The 15063-nt window shown below is 34.7% G+C and overlaps 1 protein-coding gene across 4 annotated transcripts in view; it reads left to right on the top strand.

The window, feature by feature from the left end:
• The window catches only part of galnt18b (UDP-N-acetyl-alpha-D-galactosamine:polypeptide N-acetylgalactosaminyltransferase 18b), a 195329-nt gene that overhangs the window by 81973 nt on the left and 98293 nt on the right, over nucleotides 1-15063 (top strand). For 3 of the 4 annotated variants that reach the window (XM_003199013.7, XM_009303592.5, XM_073907529.1), the window contains 2 exons: nucleotides 3559-3754; nucleotides 10184-10350. In XM_003199013.7, the coding sequence (XP_003199061.1) occupies nucleotides 3559-3754; nucleotides 10184-10350 (363 nt within the window). Of the gene's footprint in view, nucleotides 1-954; nucleotides 1254-3516; nucleotides 3755-10183; nucleotides 10351-15063 lie in introns of those variants that run through there. The other variant, XM_073907530.1, reaches the window with a different exon arrangement.

Below are 15063 nucleotides of genomic sequence, written 5' to 3'. Positions count from 1 at the left end.
GCGTGTCAATGCGTGCTTAATTCAGCTGGATGTGGAAAGGTCACAAGCAACAGTCAAACACAAATGACAATCAAAGTGACATTGAAGCGTAAATAAACTGAGCGTGACACACACTGGGTGGGTTATATAAGGACATTGTCTCCCTGGAATATTGTTTTTTTTTTTTTTTTTGTACCTCAGTGTAATGTCCTCCTGAGCTTTTTGCTTTTATTGCCTTGTAGATCATTTTACCCATTTTAGATTTTCAAATCAAAGAGCAGCAGGCTCTTGAGTTCAAGCATTGCCTTTTCTTTTTGTCTTGTGTTATTTTCTCTTGGGTGCATCTCTGGATTGGGCATTTTGTAAACATTGGCAAATAGATGAGTCGATCATGTTAAAAAATACATTTTATTATTATTTTTTGTATTTCATTTAAAATGCAGCTTTAAATATTTGTATCAATAAATTTATTTGAGATTACAAGATTGTGTTTGTTTTTACAGACCAAATAAATAAATAAATAAAAAATTCTGTCATCATTTACTCATCCTCTACTTGTTTCAAATGTGTTTGATTAACTGTCTTCTGTTGAACACAAAGAAATATATAATGAATGTTAGATCTTCTTATGTGTGTGTGTGTGTGTGTGTGTGTGTGTATATATATATATATATATATATATATATATATATATATATATATATATATATATATATATATATATATACACACATACATACATACATACATACATACATACCTACATACATATATATATATATATCAATCAGAGGTCGCATTAGACTTTCTCATTGTCCGTCATTTTGACTGAGAGAGTTGTAAAAATTCCGTCATATCCCATTATTGGCCTTTATTTAATTTGCATATTTTCTAGTCGTTTTTTTTTTATTCATTCATATTTTAATAATGAACTTGCACAACGAGCATATAGGCTAAACTATTAATTTATTTAGGGTATTTGACAAATTAACAAAAACTCTTATCTGCCTTAACTCATTCCACCTGCGTCGACCTGATCTGGGTGCTTGCCTGTGCGTAATCAAATGCATCAAGAGAGACTGATGCAGAGACAATTGGGATTAAATTCTGTGTCTTTGCCTAGGAAAGTCAACTTCTCGTGACAGTTTTAATTTTGTTCTGGAGGCTGAAGCCGCGTTCTGCTGCCTAAGGAAGTGATCAGAAGTTTTCTGGATTCTCTGAATGTGGGATTTTCCGATCCTGCAAGCACTCGTTTCACCGGAAAAAATACTGCAGTGCACGGTCCTTCTGCACCAGGGGCGTGGCTGCACCCCTCTGCGTTCAGTAGTGCCCACAACGCACTCCAAAGCACGCTTGGTTGGCCCGTAACAGCTGTTGGTGATAGAGGATTTTTGTCTGTTTGTTCTTCATTGTCCACTGCATAACTTTCTCTTTTTTCACCTTTATTATTAATATCACAACTATTTGGCCATTTAAAGAAACTTCTCACACTAAGCTGTTGTGACATTATTTCAACTGTACGCACACAGTAACAAAGAGGAGAAAAAAGAAGGGCAATCGCCATCAGCTGGACAGGATTGGGAAATACAGTTAGCTATGAATTACAATAGATCACATTCAGCATAATCAGTCAAAATGACAGATCACCTTCAGATTTGTCTGTCACTGCTGAAAAAAATATGTCAATGACGGAAAATATTCGGTTAATGCGACCTCTGATATATATATCTCACCCAGTGAACCACCTAAACCCAATCAACCTAACTGTCCTAAACCCAACCAATATATATTTTTAAAACATACTTTTACATAACTTTTTTTTTACATTGACTTGGGCGCAAGCTCTCTGTAGTTGTTTTGTGGTATTTATTTGGTGTTGTGCAAAAAATTGCATGAAAACATTCCTTAATTTTAGGACTGGGCAATATTGCAAAATACATACATATATATATATATATATATATCATGTATACATATATCATGATTTATATCATTCGATATCGATAATTATTGAATATTTTTAAGAATCCATTTAGATATATTATTTTAACTTATCAACATTACTAATGCAAATAGTTATAATACTAAAAAATATTCAAACTAAATGTCTCATGTCTTTATAAAAAAATAAACATGCATGTTAAAGAGACTCTTAAACTTGATAAATAAAATGTTACAAAGAGGGTGCAATGGTAAAGTGCAAATGCTGAACAATCAAAACTTTAAGGTGTGAACAATGATGATACAGAAAACCTCAAACTCTGTTAATAAAAGAAATAATAATAATCAAATCTGAGCTTTCATGTGAAGGAACCAACCATCGTTATTCAAATACTTATTGCAACATTACAAACTGTGAAGTTGTCTGACTACATTACCACTATGCTGAAAAAATCTTTCAGATGGGGTGCTAGTGGCTAGAATGCACAAGAAAAGAAACCAAAAAGCCATTCACGACATCCTTATATCCTTTTTTGTTTACAATCTCAGCAGCCACATTTATGCTGAGCCACAAATATAGCCTTCATAACGAAACATCAATATTGACAATGGTGTTCTGTCAATAAATAAATACCAATATCGATTTTATCGCCCAGCCCTACTTAATTTATCAATAATGTATATGGAATATATGGGATAATGTACGGTAGCATAGCATTAGTATACAACGAATATGCAGCGAATTAAAATTCTGGGCCGAAACCAAAAATTCATGGATGCACTTGACCGAAAACTAAATATGCGTTGTAATAATTGTTTATTATTTTAATAAATCATTTATTCATGTTGTAAGACTTTTATTATTACTTAATAACTTAAATGACACTGATTTTACCAAACATAAGCCAATAAAATAACAATGTTTTATTGACAGAATAAAATCATCAAGTGTCCCCATTTTACCAGCTTAGCTATGACAGTTATTTTGATGTGTAGATTAATATACATGTACAGGTGGAATATCCACATAACTGTGTTTTCATATAAGTCACCAAGTGTTTCCATATAAAAGAAATATGCACTTTAACGACAGCTTTACCTTGATTTTACATTACTTTCTGCATCACAAGTACAAAATCATACAATGAGTTACTGAGCAAGTTGACACCAGAAAAGTTGGAAATGTAAAAATATTCCGATCATGATGTATTTGTTTTTTGTTGTTGTTGTTTTGCTAAGAAACAATATAAATATAATTAGCATACCATTCCTATCACACTTAGAAACTGCAGTCAGACATGTTTATGTACGTTTTACGGTTTTAAAAAAATGTAGACTGAATCCTGCTTTGCATTGTTTTTAGCTTTAAAACATGTTTATCTATTTAAAACTGAGTGACAGACTCCATAATGTCAGCACACACGTCATTAAAACAGCATTTGTCATCATCCTAGAAGTAAATATTGCTCATCCCTACCAACTGAAGCATTTATATTGGCCACATTACTAAGCAGAGTTGCTGTAGGTCTGTGTGTGCAAACACTCACAGCATTATTATCCTTTTGTAGACTGTTCTCTGACAGCTTTTATTATCAGGGGAATGTTAACCGTGTGTCTCTCTCTGTTTGACCCTCACAGAGTCGCCACTGAAAGGAGATGACAATCAAGTGGATCGATCTTTTGCTGACTCATCCTTGTTTAACCACTGGGGCCAAGACCTGGGGCCTGAGAGCCGTCGAGTGGCCCTCAAGATGTTTCAGTATTACGGCTACAACGGGTACCTCAGCGACCGCCTCTCCATGGACAGAGCCATCCCAGACTACAGGCCGGACGGGTGAGAGATTTGAACAAAGACTATAGAATACACAACACAAAGCTTGGCAAGCAATTTTGGAGAATTTAATGTTTTCCCATTCAAGCATAATGCCTGAGCATACTGTCCGAGAGGCGTTTCAAAGATGGCCACCGAGTGAAATGACGTTCGTTCCATCATTTGTTCAATTGTTCGTTCCATTGCTCGTTCCAGTGTTCAATCCTTCGTTAGCTCCATCGTCTGTTCCTTCGTTCACTCCTTCGTTCGTTTCCATTGTTCATTCCTTTTTTCGTTCTATCGCTTGTTCCTTCGTTCGTTTCATCATTCGTTCCATCGTTTGTTCCTTTGTTTGTTCCACTGTTCGTTCTTTTGTTTGTTCCATCGTTCATTTCTTCTTTCATTCCATCGCTTGTTCCATTGTTCGTTCCATCATTTGTTCCTTTGTTCGTTTCACCATTTGTTCTTTCGTTTGTTCCATCGTTCATTCCTTCTTTCATTCCATCGTTCGTTCCATCGTTTGTTCCATTGTTCGTTCCATCATTTGTTCCTTTGTTCGTTTCACCGTTTGTTCTTTTGTTTGTTCCATCGTTTATTCCTTCTTTCATTCCATCGTTCGTTCCATCGCTCATTCCATAGTTCGTTCCATCATTTGTTCCTTTGTTTGTTCCTTCATTCATCCCTTTGTTTGGTCATTTCTTCGTTTCAACTTACGTTCCTTCTTTCATTCTTTCTTACTTACCTTGTTTCGTTCCATGGTTAGTTCCTTCGTTCACTCCATTGTTTGTTCCATAGCTCATTACTTTGTTTGTTCTATCGTTTGTTTTTTCGTTTGTTCCATCATTCGTTCCTTCTTTCGTTCAACCCTTTGTTCCTTTGTTCCTTCATTCATTCCATCTAATGTTCTTTTTTCATTCCTTCATTCGTTCCATCATTTGTTCCATCGCTCATTCCATCGTGCGCTCCATCATTCGTTCCTTCATTCGTTCCATTGTTCATTACATTGTTTGATCCTTCTTCTGTTCCATGGTTTGTTCCTTCATTGGTTCCTTTGTTCAGTCTATTGTTCATTCCATCGTTCGTTCCTTCTTTCATTCCATCGTTCATTCCATCATTTGTTCCATAGTTTGTTCCTTTGTTCGCTCCATCATTTGTTTCATCTCTCATTTCTTTATTCATTCCATCATTCGTCCCTTCGTTCGTTTCATTGTTCATTCCATTGCTTGTTCCATTGTTCGTTCTATCATTCGCTTCATTGTTTGTTCCTTTGTTTGTTTCATTGTTCATATCATTGTGCGTTCATCATTTGTTCCTCCTTTCTTTCCTTCGTTAATTTCTCCATTCTTTCCATCGTTCGTTCCTCCATTTATTCCATCATTTGTTCCTACATTCGTTACATCGTTTGCTCCATTTGTTTCATTGCTTGTTCCATCGTTCGTTCCATCATTTGCTCCATTGTTTGTTCCTTCGTTTGTACCATTATTTGTTCCATTGCTCGTTCCTCCATTCGTTCCATTTTTCATTTCACTGTTCTTTCCATCATCCGTTCCTCCTTTCGTTCCTTCGTTCATTTCTCTGTCCGTTCCTTCATTCAATCAATTGTTCAATTCATTCTATTGTTTGCTCTATCATTGTCGTTCCATCGATATAGACTGATTCTTTGGATGAGGGGCTTGGACCAGACATGTGTTTCTGCAGATTTTGTGTGATTAATCGTAATCGTATTAATTTATATAGTCATTATTCATTATTAATTTTGGAGAATTTGATGTTTCGACATTTAAACATCGAGAGGCGTTTTAAAGATGGCCACCGAGTGACTTGCCTTAAGGGGGCTTTGGTTTTACTCACTGCCTGTGTAAACCAGAGCACAAATCAGTGTTTGCAGCCAGCAGATGTCCTGTGTTCATCGCTCCCTGAAATATGATGTTAATATAATGGTATTTTGATAGATAGTGTTGGTGTTTTCTCAGAGGAGGCAGTGTGTGCTCAAAAATAAGTTATTGCTGCTACAAAGCAGAAAACATAATATTTTTTTCTAATGTCATATAAGATATTGTGGTCATCATATAATATTGTGGTCATCACATTGATGTAACAGGGTATCTATGATGTATCCCAGGGTACTTTCATGACATTACCATACTGTGTGTAAAACAGTCATTCACTCACTTTTGGATTATTTTTTCCTTCTCTTTATCAAGGGAAGGGAATCAAACGTTTGTTTGTTCGTTGGTTCGTTTATTCATTTGGTTGTTTGTTTATTTGTTTGTTTGTTTGTCGTTTGTCCATAGTCGGTCGTTCTATTGGATGTTCCATCGGTTGTTTAGTGATTTAATATAGGAAGTTAATTTTGTGTGTTAGTTAGTTAGTTAGCTAGTTAGCTAGTTAATTAAATTATGACATTGCAGTAAATGCATTTATTTAAATTTAATTAATTAAAAAATATATTAATTAATTAACTAATTTATTTATTCATTCATTCAGTTAGTTATTTATTTGTGTCAGGGTTGGTGAGGGGAAATGGGTAAAAAGGAGCGAGGACTCAAGTGCAGGAAAATGGGGAATTTATTAAATAATAAACATAAAATAAAATGCAAAATAAACTACCCCGAGGGAGGAAACATTAACAAAACAAATACATTCACATACAAACAGGACTGGGCAGACTGGCAAGGATGAGGACTGGAAACACGACAGGACTTCAAACAACAACATGTGATGACGAACTGGCACAGGACAGCAAATGTGAGGGGTTTATAAACTGTAGAAAATTAACACACAAACAGGTGAACACAATTAACTAATAATGGGTTAACAAGGAGGGTGGGACAAGACAATAGACGGGAGAGCGCATGACACAGAGAGACAACACAAGCCATGCGCTCACATAACAGGACAAGAACATGCGGCCAATGAGAAAACTCATTAACCGCATGTTCATGACAACAACCACCACATTGAAGCACACGACAAAAGCACGTGACCACAATGTAAACACCGAGCCACGTGCTTTGACAAGAGACGCAAGACACACGATAGATAAACACCTTACCGTGCGCTCACACATAAGCAACGCGCTTGCTTTATCTCAGCGCCAACCAACTGAAACCAACTAGACGGAGGCGCCGAGAATAGAGCAGCGCGCTGCTGACAGAACAAACACAAACACTAGTACAAGAGCCACATCAAGCAGCAGCTCGCACACTCGGCGTACACCCACGACGGCGCGCGCGCACACAGAGACAGAAACAGGACCAGACATGGGTAGTGTCAGAGCTCTGCCACCAAAACAAGAATTTACAAGACCAAAGTGGCTGAACCCTGACAATTTGTCTGAATGTTCATGAGAACAGCATTTATTTGAAATTGAAATTATTTAGTTTCTTTGTGTGTTTGTTTGGTCTTTCGGTTAAACTAGGAAGTTAAATGTATGTATTATATAAATACATAAATTTATGTATATTATATTGCGCCTCATTATATTATGTACAATTATAATTAGAAATGAATCTTAAGCAACAAATCATATAAAAAGGATTTCTGAAAAAGCATGTGACTGAAGCACGAAATAAGTGCATATCCATATACAGGGTAGGTCATTTATATGGATACACCTTAATAAACTTACTGAGAATTTCACAAGAAAAACAATGGTGTGCTTGGTTTTAAACGTAACTTTATTAATTCATAAGCTATTTACAAGCCCACTCACATATACTAATGTGCCACAAACACATTAGTATATGTGAGTATACATTAGTATATGTGAGTATACATTAGTGTATGTGAGCCGCCGGTGTCTCCGCCTGCTCTCCCCCCTTTCTGGGTGTTCGATCACGCCTTCCCCACCACAAGGACGTTAACATAACCAACCATTCCCATTTTATTAAGGTGTATCCATATAAATGGCCCACCCTGTATTTTGCAATTAAAAATGTAATAAAAAGATAATGTATGCGAACTATAAATGAAAAAAAAAAGGAATTTTCTCCAATTTCCCCCCTATTTTGTTATGGTTCGAAAGCATGGGAACATAAGGTTTACACTAACGACTCTATTTTGACAGGCTATGAAAGAGGTGTGTGTGGAAAAACATAATTACTCCATAGCCTGTAATTACTGGATGTGTCTTGCTGGCAGCAACATAAAGAACTCCTTCACATCTGATCACATCTGTTCTTTTCTCTTCGTGGAGACAAATTGCTATTGACTACCTGCGTCTGAAAACCCTGAAAACCCACTTGTTATAAACTCCAGTCTGCCAAGAACATCAACCAATTACCTGTCATTGTTGAAGACACCCATATTTACCAAAATACTCTTGTTTTTTTTTTATTACCTTTTTATTATTTGCACATAAAGAAAAAGTGAAAATTGCCTTTCAAACATGACATCATTTTTAAATTCATGGTCAGCGAAGGGTTTGACTAAACTTCAGAAAATGCTGATTGTAATAGCAGGAAGTCAAACTGAATATTGTTTGAGTTTTTTTGTATGAATGTTTGCAGTTTTGCAACTCTGTTACTGTGTCTAGTGGAATTAAAATAGATGTTTTTTAGATGTTACCACTCTCACCTGCAGAGCTGTGATAAAAACAAAACGGGGAGGAGCTTCTCTATGTTCCGCCCTCTCTTTGTTTTTCTGTTGAGATTATGTCCAACATTGAATAAAAAAATACACATTTTAAAGCACTTCACGTGACCTGTAAATACTGTTTTAAGCCTTATATTTGTGGGATTTTGCTATTTTTATGCAAGTAGTATTAAATGAACAAAATAAGATAATATTAAAAAAATAAGAACGACATGTTTTAATTTTTTGTATATTTTTTACTTTGTAAAAAAGGAGTATGTTTGTAGATTTATCCAAAATCAAGCAGTTGTCCAGTAGCAGCTGCATAGTTAAGCAGCTAAATCACACTGAACTGAGCTAAACTGAACTGAACTGAACTTAAACCCTAAAAACTGAACTACACTGTTCCAGTTACTATGACCATTTATGTGAAGCTGCTTTGACACAATCTACATTGTAAAAGCTCTATACAAATAAAGCTGAATTGATTGATTTGAATAGTACTAAATATTGGTTTGTTGTTACTGGTAAACTTATTCATTCATTTTCTTGTTGGCTTAGTCCCTTTATTAATCTGGGGTCTCCTCAGCGGAATAAACCGACAACTTATCCAGCATAATTTTTGCACAGCAGATTGCCTTCCAGCTGCAATCCATCTCTGGGAACACCACACACACACTCATACACTATGGACAATTTAACCTACCCTATTCACCTGTACCGCATGTCTTTGGACTGTGGGGGGAACCGGAGCACCCGGAGGAAACCCACGCGAACGCAGGGAGAACATGCAAACTCCACACAGAAACACCAACTGAGCTGAGGTTTGTACCAGCGACCCAGCAACCTTCTTGCTGTGAGGCGACAGCACTACCTACTGCATCACCCTGGTAAACTTATATTTAACATAAAATGAACAAACAAGTTTGTTGTCAAAACAACTGTATCATGAAAATTTAGAATTTGTTTCTCAACTGTAAAAAGTAATTCAGTCATCTCAAGATTTTAGTTTTAGAAAGTACTGCTACAAAGGTCCCGAAAAAAAGTGCTCTGAAATTTGACATAATATGATAACTCCTCCCCTTTACTAAAATAAGCCTCGTTTTTATTAGCTGCTCATTTTAATGTGCTGATTTGATGCCTTGTTATTGATCATATTTTTAATATTACTATTGTATTTTTTATTTGTTTGTTCATTTGTTTGATTGTTTGTTTCTTTGTTTATATATTTGTTTGTTTCTTTGTCTGTTTGTTCATTCATTCGTTCGTTCGGTTGTTCCTTCGGTTGTTCCTTCGTTCATTTGGTTAAAGAAGTTGAATTTGTTTATTTAAATGAATTTTTTTTTTTAATTAGTCAATTAGTTAAATTAGGAGGTTACAGTAAATGTGTTAAAAACAAACTTTTAAATGGTAGTACAGTAGTTTCCAAAACAAAAAAAATATTAAGCTTCATTAATTATAATTAGAAATTAATCTTACCAAAATCGTAAAATGCTTCAAAATGTGCATTTTTTAAATTCGAAATTTGACATATTATGGTAATTTTGAAGGCATATGGTAACTCCTCCCCTTTTAAAAAAAAAAAAGAGATCTTATTTTTATCAGCCAGTGAAAGTGGTTGAGCCCAAGCACATCAAATGAGAAGCATCTTTAAGGGGGCGGGGCATGTCAGATACTAGAGAGCATTTAATTGGTCAGAAAATTTGATGAGGAGTTGTAAGAGAGGATAAAATAAATCGTTGATCCATTTACGCAGAAGTGACAATTAATGAAAGAATATTACGTTCAAAACGAAATTAGTAAGATTACTAAGTGGTCATTTTCATCATAGTAGGCATCCACACATTCACATTTGCATATTTCTTTTTGTTCCTGCAGGTGCAAAAACATGTCTTACCCGTCCAACCTGCCACAAGTCAGTATAGTCTTTATCTTTGTGAACGAGGCGCTGTCGGTCATTCTGCGCTCCATCCATTCAGTCATGAACAGAACACCCAGCCACCTGCTCAAAGAGATCATACTGGTCGACGACAACAGCAATAACGGTATGTTTATTTTTGTATTTTTTTTTTATCAGTTTGTTTTTCTGTGCCGTCAATCAAATATATAAAAACATATATATTATTTTCAACATTAAGCTGCATAAGTCATTTTGTTTTGCTAAAAACGAATGGAAGTGAATGAGACATGAATTCTTAACAAACTTAAGTTACAACGGTTCTGCCTCTCTGAAAAATAAGGTGAATATATCATAAAAATCTACCTTTTTAGTAAGTTAAATCAGAAAAAAATGAAGGAATTTGACATTTTGCATAGAGTGGGAACCCTGTGGAATAAAGCACATGCATTATCTTTTTGTGTCCTCGTGTTTGACTAGCTAGTTTTCAGTCTGGGGCTTATAGTCTTAATAATTAGCGCTGTATGGCTGCTCAACATTCTGTCTTTAATCTAACCCTTCTGTCTGCTTAATTAGCAGCTCTGCTCATTGGATTAAACCGATCGGTTAAAGAATACTAATCAGCTGAAAACTGAGACTTATTTAGCCTAGAAAGATTAAACCTAAGAAACGTGAGAAATTACGCTGTTTTTAAGGAACCACATGCATCAGCTTCTGAATCATTGTTTCATTTAGTTAATTTTAATAGAAATCATTTTATACTACTGTACATAGACTTCTTTCTCATAGTGGATTCATTTCTAATCTGGACCAGTGCTGCGGTGCAGGGACATTCACTAACATCTGTTATTTTTAAAAGCTGTTATTTTCCAAAAAGCTTTAGCCTCTCAGTTGTGATACAGTGAAATGGCAGGCCATTCATATATATATATATATATATATATATATATATATATATATATATATATATATATATATATATATATATATATATATATATATATATAATATTTTTTATATTCCCAAAGTGATGTTTTACAGAGCAATGGGAATTTAAAAATATTTCCTATGTTTTGTTTTGTTTTCTGGGAAAAGTCTTTTTTTTTTTTTTTGGAATAAAAGCAGCTTTTATTATTTATTTTTTTGTACAATATTAAGGTCGATAATATTAATTAATTATTATTTAACTTAATTATTTTTTTCCACACATTTCTAAACATAATAGTTTAAATAACTCATCTCTAATAATTGATTTATTTTATCTTTGCCATGATGACAGTAAATAATATTTTACTAGATATTTTTCAAGACACATCTACAGCTTAAAGAGACATTTAAAGGCTTAACTAGGTTATTTAAATTTTTTCGGCAGGTTAAGGTAATTAGGCAAGCTATTGTATAATGATGGTTTTTTCTGTAGACTATCAGAAAAAAAAACAGCTTAAAGGGGCTAATAATTTTGTCCCTAAAATGGTGTTTAGAAAATTAAAAACTACTTTAATTAGTATATTACTATTAATTAAATAAAAATTATTATTATTTATTATTATATTATAATTTGATTTATATTAAATATATAAGTTCAACTGCAAGTACCGTTGCTGAACTTTGGTTCTTATCTTTATTTTTAACCTAATTAGTAGAACTCATGGGTAAATTACTTCATTGTTTTAGAAATACAATTAAAATATGCAAATAAGGTTAAAGGATATTTACAAAAGTACTAACTATACCAAAAATATATATGTACTTTAGTGCTTTTTCTATGTTAGTCAATACCTTACAGTAAGTGTTTTAAAACATGACAAAATATTATTAAATGTAATTATTAAAATGTTTTTAAAGTAAAAAATAAATAAAAATTAAAGTTATAATTAAATGTATTATTCCTATGAGCAGTTTATTTATTTATTTATTTATTTATTTGTTTGTTTGTGTGTCTTTATTTCTTTTTTTTACATTTGTTAGTTTTTTTAAATTTTACTTGAAAATATATTATTTAACTTAATTATTTAAAATTTTATTTAAAGTATTTTTAAAGGTTATTATAACTAAATGTATTATTCCTAAGAAAGGTTATTTATTTATTTATTTATTCATTTATTTATTTATTTATTTATTTATTTATTTATTTATTTGTTTGTTTGTTTGTTTGTTTGTCATTTTATTCATCCATCAATCCTTCTTATCTTTTTTTCCCCATTTGCTTTTAAAAGTTTTACTTCCTAAATGCCATAAGTTCATAACTCATTTCCACCAGATACACACTTCTTGTTTTACTCCTGAACATTTGAGCTGACTTTCTTAGATATGTTCGAATACAATAAAGTCAACATCAAATTCCCCAGGCAACTCCAGCCTATAAACAGAATGAATTAAATTAAATTTAAAATCAAACAACTATATTTATTTTTACAGTATTCCTTCCAAATAAGATACTAATTTTGCTAGTGTCATTTAGTGCAGAACCAATCATGTCAATCGATGCTGATTTACTTTCTGTTATTCAACTAGAATCGGTCGTCTTATCACCGCTAACTGTTGTCAACCCAGCGGCTCTACGGAGGCTTTCAATTGTGACTATTATCTGACTCCATCGCTCCTAATGTGAGAGCCACTTCTGGGTTCAGCTTACACTTTATTATAGAGCTCCAGACACCATGACCGACATGAAAAGAAAGAGGGTAAAGTGACCCAGGTGACTCTGCACTAATTGTAGTATTTTTGAGAAGAGAGCCGCTCCTCCAGCTGCCGTATAATCCAGTCACTCCTGACAGCTTTATCTTTCCAGTACATTCACAGAGAGCCACTCCACATGAGACTTTCTGTCAACAGCAGATCTGTCAGCCTCAGGTGAAAGACAATGAAAATTAAATCTTACAAATACCTGAGAATGAGCTGATGGATCTTCTTTACCTCTGCTGAGAATGAAATACCACCTTATTAGAGTGCATGTGTTAATTTCAAGTGAAGCTACTGAAGTATTCTTTAAAATACAATGTATAGTGCATAATAACTGCATATCACATACTATTGCGAGGGCGTAGGTTTGCTTTTTACGTTGGTGGGGACCTATTAACCCCTTCCATAAATATTTTAATCCACTCTCAAAACAATGTATTAAGTTAAACTGAGGAATAGTTATAATAATTATAATCAGGGCTTTACATTAACTTTTTTGATCACCAGCCACTGTGGCTAGTAGATTTCCAACATTACTAGCCACTTGCCATTTTCACTAGCCACAATTTTGTTGTTTGAAAAATATATTTTATATAAATAAATGTGACTTTGACATGCTAAAATGACTTGATTTAGATGTTGTGTTGTCCACATGCCTCCTCATTTATATCACTGTTTGTGTGTGTTGTGTATGAGCTTGCTCACTGTGCATGAGCAAATAGGTTGTGTCGCATTGCAATTGGTTTTTATTTCACATGACATTTTAGGGCTCAGAATAAAAGTTGTACCAAATTCATCTCTACCCACATTAAAAATAAATTATTATTTCTCAGCCACATATTTATTGTGTCAAAACAAGCAAATATATAGCTGTATACATGCACGTTTTATTCAACAAAACCTTTTTATTATTTTATTTTTTTTATTAACATTTAAAAAGATCTATTGTCATGCATCTAAAATATGCACAGTAATCTGTCCTGGCTAAAGGTCCTAGATCAGCAGTTACTACACACCAATTAATCTCATATTAAAGAAATGTTATTATAAAGGATGATAATTAAACTATATTACCAAAAATAACTGTAAGCAAAAGAAAGCAGGTAAAAACATACCACAAGTGATAATGAAAGGATGAGCACGTACCTGAGCATAATTAAAACGAAAGCAGTGACTGCTGCTGTTGCTTCCAAATTTATATATTTTTCAATCTTGAGCTCTTAAAAGCAGCAGGATTGTAGGTATACGAGCATCGTTTTTTGTCTAGCCTTTTTCAAAGAGAACCGAACTGAACGGGAAAAAATCGCAAGTAAACGGGAGCCCGCGCGTGCTTTTTAACAGTTGCGCGCATCACATCACCTGTGCGCGCGAGTAATCATCCTCTCATACGGTATTCACCTGCTTTGTCTCGCACGAACAGTTATTGTTTTCAGTCGTGCTGTTTCTCGATTCTAAGATCACATTTGCACGCATATTGGGCCATCCTTATTGTTGAACCCTGCTTTAAGTAAACTACAATGTAAAAATTACTTCCAACCTGCCAAAGTGGCTAGTGGGAGTGGCTGTCTTACCCGCCAAAGCTGAAATCTACCCACATTTGGCAGGTGTTAATGTAAAGCTCTGATTATAATAACTCCTTTCATTTATATAGCGCTTTTCTAGACACTCAATGTGCTTTACTCAATGAGGGGATCTCCTCATCCACCACCAGTGTGCAGCATCCACCTAGATGATGCAACAACAGCCGTATTGCGCCAGATCGCACATCATACACCAGCTGATTGGTGGAAAGGAGGCAGAGTGATGAAGCCAGTTATGATATGGGGATGGTCAGGACGCCATGATGGACAGAGGCCAGTGGACAAATTTGCCCAGGATGCCAGGGTTAAACATCCCAGGATTTTTAATGACCACAGAGAGTCAGGACCTCGGTTTAACGTCTCATCCGAAAGACAGCACTCACTGAGCAGTATAGAGTCCCCTTTACTGGGCGTTAGGACCCACACGGACCACAGGTTGAGCGCCCCCTGCTGGCCTCACTAGCACCACTTCTGGCAGCAACCTAGCTTTCTCATGTCGTCTCCCATCCAGGTACTAAACGGGCGCAACCCTTAGCTTCCCTTAGCTTAGCTTCAATGGGCGACCATGTGAGAATTGCAGAGAGCTAGTTGCCAGCTAG

Source organism: Danio rerio, chromosome 7 (assembly GCF_049306965.1).
Source record: "Danio rerio strain Tuebingen ecotype United States chromosome 7, GRCz12tu, whole genome shotgun sequence".
Taxonomy (NCBI): domain Eukaryota; kingdom Metazoa; phylum Chordata; class Actinopteri; order Cypriniformes; family Danionidae; genus Danio; species Danio rerio.
The sequence above is the reverse complement of the archived record's forward strand: the minus strand, read 5'-3'. Positions and strand labels throughout refer to the sequence as shown.